This window comes from Cryptomeria japonica, chromosome 10, assembly GCF_030272615.1.
Source record: "Cryptomeria japonica chromosome 10, Sugi_1.0, whole genome shotgun sequence".
In the NCBI taxonomy this organism is placed as follows: Eukaryota; Viridiplantae; Streptophyta; class Pinopsida; order Cupressales; family Cupressaceae; genus Cryptomeria; species Cryptomeria japonica.
The window spans coordinates 52503740-52509405 of record NC_081414.1 but is presented as its reverse complement, the minus strand read 5'-3'; the positions used below and the strand labels follow the sequence as shown (position 1 = coordinate 52509405).

At 38.3% G+C, this 5666-nt stretch overlaps 1 protein-coding gene across 1 annotated transcript; it reads left to right on the top strand.

Moving 5' to 3' along the window:
• Positions 1 to 1890: 1890 nt before the first annotated feature.
• On the top strand, positions 1891 to 5021 carry LOC131030002 (uncharacterized). The gene is made up of 5 exons (XM_057960685.2): positions 1891 to 2357; positions 3266 to 3324; positions 3428 to 3650; positions 4296 to 4375; positions 4503 to 5021. The coding sequence occupies exons 1-5, from the start codon at positions 2255 to 2257 to the stop codon at positions 4773 to 4775; spliced, it is 738 nt and encodes a 245-aa protein (XP_057816668.2). The 5' UTR covers positions 1891 to 2254; the 3' UTR covers positions 4776 to 5021.
• The last annotated feature ends 645 nt before the right edge of the window (positions 5022 to 5666 follow it).

Below are 5666 nucleotides of genomic sequence, written 5' to 3'. Positions count from 1 at the left end.
TATATAATATATAATGCTTTATATATATAATGAATGCTTCTATGAAGATGCATCTGTCACCGTCTCCTCAATTTTGAGACAAGCACTACGGTTGAAGGCATAAAACACATAAAATTACTTAAAATACAAGCAGTTTGGTTGCCGATGAACACAAATGTGACAGTACTGCCCCGTAGAATACAAAGGACTAGAGGCGAGGGGCTAGTTTCAAGCTTTAAGATATTTGTTTCACCAAACTCAAGGCTTGAGTTTCCATCGACTCATATCAATCACAGTTTACATGATGGGACTTTTGAAATCCATGGAGGATCGTGGGTTTCTTAAACCATGCATGTTTCAGCGTGACTCCCATGCGCCAACTAAATAAAGAAACAAGACAACTTGGAATTGAGTACGGATTCCTGAGATCAAAACTTTCTCGCACAACATACATAGAAATCCTTGGATTAAAATACCATGTGCCTGGCAAATTGGTTGCAGATCCAAGGTCCAAGGCCGCCAACAATTCTTTTTTATCCTGTTCCAACCATTTCTCAGAAGGCTGAATTATGAATGTCTGGAGCAGAGGAAGAGGAGAAACAGGCGGCGAGAGTTAATTCACAGCGTAAATTTGCTATTAAACTGGCCTCGGTAGCAGCCTCCTCGTTTTGAGTTGAATAGCGCTTTCCACTTGGTATAAAATTCATATTTTTATCTTCCCTTCTCCACACTTCGAGGAAACCAAGCGCACGTTAAAATCCCATGCCAGACATGCACCAGACGCCGTGTAAAGCAATGCGTAAACTCTGTCCGCCACCTCCGTGCGACGGCGCAGATCTGTTCCCAGAAAGTAGGAGTCATCCTGCGCCGCAAAAATCCCTCCTTTTCTTTTTTTTCCATCTTGGTAATCCCCAGCTCTTGCAGTAACGTTCCCGAAGCTTCCAACATCATGTCTTGTTTTGGCTGGCCTCAAATTCCAAGAGCATCGGATTGCCCACCTTCTTCCTTGTGTACGGCCCGTTCAATCCCTCCGTAAAACCGCATGAAAAGTTTTTCTCGGAGTTCTCTGAGCGTGGATGTCGATCGAAGAACTGGATTCTATATATTACAATTTACACGCGCTTCGAGGTCTGTATGACCTGTGTATAGGATTAGGGTCGTAATCATCCCTTTGGCCTTTAGCCTAGTACAAGGATTCTTTGGCATTAGGGTTTCTAGAATAACAAATCAGATTTGAATTAGGGTTATTAGAACGAGTCTGAAAGGGTGGTGTAGTTGATTAAGAGTTTTGAGTTTGTTTCATGTAGGTTCTAACATCGATTCTCTCCCTCCTCGTTTATCTGGCAGTGGGCTTGTTCAGGTCTGGTCCATTGCTTCAAGAAGTTATGAGAGAGATCATAGACTCACAAATCAGATTTGATTTAAGGTCTTTTGTATGAGTCCAACAGGGTGGTGTAGTTGGTTAAGGGTTTTGGGTTCATATCTTGTAGGCCCCAAGATCGATTCTCTCTGGACCGGTTTGTCTGGCATTGCACTTGTTTGGACCCAACCCATCACATAAAGAAGTTATAAGAGAGCTTGTCTCACTCGAAATCACTAGACTAACCTGTCAAATTCTTTGAACAAAATAAATCATCCCAACTTACATAGTCAAAAAATTGATCTGCAGAAATCGATTTTGATTGGATAGACTGTCCCATAGACTATCCTTAGTCTCCATAAAATTGATTTCTTTCTTTCTTTCCCTTTAGATTTTAGCCTAGTACAAAGATTCTTGGCCTTTGGGTTTCTAGACTGCCACATCTTTGATTTCAGGATTTAATTGAAGTCCCCACATGAGCGTTGATCGCTGATGTTATATATATATTTTAATGGAATGGAGGTACCTTTTAGCATTGTAATGTGTCCTTTAATTTGAAATAGGTCGCCGACAAAGGAGTACCTTAAAGCAGTCTAGTCATGAATAATGTACAAGGTGGAGGAGACAGGCTCAGAACACCAATATCTCCTCACAATTGGATCATTGACCAGTTTGTTACTGCAAATATAAAATAGTTCCACACCGACATATCACCTCCAAATCTGGTGTGTAAATAGCCCTTATTCCCTCTACAGAAAGGCCCTCTGCTTCCTCTACAAAACACTTCAATTTCTTGCTAATGTGCGATGTGTTATACTTACCTGCACCTTCTCACAGTCTAAAAAAGTGAGTTATTGGAATTCAGAAAGTTGTTTTGCTCTTCATACATTTTCAACAAACTGGTCATTTCCAGATATGACAGGTTCTATGAATATTGTTGCCTGCCTTTTGGCCTTGCTTTTTGCAAGCAGTGCTGTTTCAAGCAAGTCTGTCCTGTTGGATGATCATGGTCATCAAGGTAACGTCTTCATTACTGGGTTTTTATTGGATGTCTGGCTTAGCATTAAAAGTCTGCTTAGGGTTTTCAATATGATGTGTATGATTGCCCATTTTGTCATGTAACTTGTAAGTAATTAGAAAACCGACGGGTAAATAGTATTCACAGGCTTGTCAAGGATGACAACCTTTTCGTCCTTACTCAGCTTATGCTTGGTGCCTTACATAGCCCGGCAGAACGTCCAAAACTCAATCTATTAGGTTATATATCATTATGCAACATCCTTTGAAGCTGCTTTGTATATATACATATTGAGAACAGATAAGTTTGATATCCTTGGCTCAAACCGTTCTCTAAATCTATCAAAGTGAATAAAGGTAATTGTTTCTGCATGGGTGTCTAGTTTCAATCCTAGAAGATGAACTTGCATGCTGAAATAACTGTTTTTATGTGGGTGTTTATTTTATACCTTAGAAAATGAATTTCACTTTCTGAAAGATTGTATGGTTGTTGTTCTAGTTATAGTATGAGATTTTTTTACCAACATTTCAGATCACATTCTGATACATCATCGGGCTCAAAAAGATGAAAGATTGTATAGCTGTCTATTTCTAGCCACAGAAAACAAATTTACTTGTTCGAAAACTTGCTTCTTTGGGTGTCTAGCTAAAATCCTACAAAATAGTTTGGTGCTTTGAAAGGTTGTTTGTGTGGGTACCTAGCTATGATCCTTGAGAATGAGCTCAGTACTTGTTTGAAGCTTTCTTCTACTCAAGTTTTAGTCTTCGAAAACCAACTTGTAATTTGACAGAATTGTTTATGTGGGTTTTCTAGTTTTGTACTGAATTCCCTACGCTTTGATTCATTGTTTTGATTTAATGAATGGTGCATGTTTAATGACTGCTTTAATCATGCGTTATACAATGCAGATTTCAGGCCTGCTCACACGGTTGTCGACTCTCAGAGCTATCACGTGGAAGATTCTAATGTGAGTATGCAACACCACATTTTCGATTGTCTGCTTGTTCATGTGATGGTAAGTATGAGCTAATAATTTTTTCTATTCTAAAGCTTTTGTTGCCAAATGGCAGGGACTGGGTTTTACACACCGTTTAGTAACACCCAAAAGGCTCAAGGGAACAGCAAGGAAACTAGCAATCATTAGTGAAACAAGAAATGAGGAGAAGCAAATGACAGAGACGAAGAGCAACAGTCTAGATAATGCAGTTCAGAGTGGTGGTCTACCTGCCAAAAGTACAGTTTACAAGCAAAGGGATTCAAAGAAGATTAAGCATCTTCCCCCTTCATCATCAGGTGCCAGATCAATGCATACTAGTCAGAAGGAACCTCCCAAACGTAGTGAATGGACTAGTTTGGTAGCAAAGAAGATCAATGTTGTTGATTTGCATAAGCATCATCATCGTGAAAAATATGATCAATTACCAAACTTGAATGCTGACTATCACGGGCCAAAAACCCACCCTCCTAAGCATAACTGAGAAAAAATATTGTATCATCAGTGTCTTATTAAAAAGTGTAGGATGCAGTCAACTAAAGAAGGCATCATATTTATTAGTTTTAATTGTGGATGATTGAATTTTGCCTTTATCAATCTCTGACAATGGAGGAGTGGGGGTTTTCCCCAGTAACTGAAAGAAAGGAAAAGAGAAATATTTTAGAGAATTATGTTTTCCATTAATGTATAATATAATCTTATGCAATTTGAATGTGATCAATATCTTTCTATAAGGGGATTGTTGTTATGACTGGCTTTGAGTGAATGTGTTGCACCATATAACCAACCATTGTTTGAATATGCACATAAACTTCACCTATAAGTAATGTGTTCAACATTTTCAAGAGCTTGGCACTTGAGCTGAAGTATCCAGTGTTAAAGTGTTTCAAGTGCTTGTACCATAATTTTTTATCCATTCAATTACATGCCATGTGTTTCTGCAGGGATCCAGACTAGTTTAAGCCTTCATCAGGAGAACAAGTTCGTTTCAAGGGATCAAGTGGCTATTAGGTTCACATTTCAGGTATCAATTATGGTTTCTCTTTCTAATTTACCATCTTCTAAATTGGTTTAGATCTCATGTCAATTGGGTTTCTGCAGTTTCTTTTGGTCTAGACAATTCTGACATTTTGTTCATTATATTATGACAGAAGAAAACAACAAGAGCACTATTGGCATCATCTGCAAGGAGCCTTGAAGAAAGACCAAAGCAAGATGCTTCTTCAACTAAAGAAGCAGCCAAAAGAGATGAAGCTTCCTTCCAAGGGGCCAAACCAGCTTCCACTCCACATGAATCACAGAACTTCTCAACGTCAAGGTCTGCCACATACCAGTCAAATGAAACTGATCTCTATGACCTTGTGGACATGGACTATGGTAAAGTACACAGAAAGCCTCCAATTCACAACAGTTCTTCACCATAAAATAATTTATGCAAGAGATTTTGGGGGGATTTTTTTGATATATAATATTCTAAAAAGGATATGTAAGTGTATGATAGAATAGAGGAAATCTAGAGCACTACCATAACTGTATAAGACAGAGGGATGGCGATAGTTATTAGTTGCGGGTCGGTTCCGACATTCCATCCCTTTTTGGATATATGATGATAATTTGTTGTAGTTGTGCACCATAATAGTTTTATTCACATTATATATCAAGTAAATAAATGGCTTGACATTACTTAATTACTTTTCATACTATCCATTTCTTTAGTTCAATATCTCTCATGGGTTCAGTTATGTGGGCCAGAGAATGACAGTCATCTCATGGAGGCCATTAAAAATTAAAAGCAAAGCAGTTAGAATTTAAATTTCAGTTGAACGAAACATGCTGCAAAGTAACTGTTTGGTGAAATAGCTTTATCGACTCACTCTTTTGGCACATGCATTTGTATTGCAAATTTGTCGCTTTTAATATGAGTAGTCAAATCTGACTGATAAAACAACGGAGTTGAAGTCAGCAAACGCATGATATGTGGCAAAATTTCACATTATATGGGGACAATCCCTGTGGAAATTAATTGAACTTGGTTGAACTGTGCAATAAGTCATGTTATGTGTACCCCATTTGTCCAAAACATGAAAAGGAGCCGGTACTCTAGTCTTTTATCCTATGTTTGAACCAGCGGGTCCTGTGAGCCATGGACTGACTGCATACAAAGTATATGGTTTGTCTCATTAAGTAATTATTATGTTGTCTCATGCTCTTTACACTGACAGCCGAAATGCTGGACTTCTGGTCTATGACTAGATTAACTTTCCACTCCTCCTGCTGCAATCATATAACTAATGATGTATTCAATAAGAGTATAA

Bases quoted from the DNA above. Each gene is read 5' to 3' on its own strand.
- LOC131030002 (XM_057960685.2), top strand. From the start codon at position 2,255: ATGACAGGTTCTATGAATATTGTTGCCTGCCTTTTGGCCTTGCTTTTT. The intron at 2,358-3,265 runs GTAACGTCTTCA...TATACAATGCAG, and splicing joins GGATGATCATGGTCATCAAG to ATTTCAGGCCTGCTCACACG. The intron at 3,651-4,295 runs GTGCCAGATCAA...GTGTTTCTGCAG, and splicing joins TCTTCCCCCTTCATCATCAG to GGATCCAGACTAGTTTAAGC.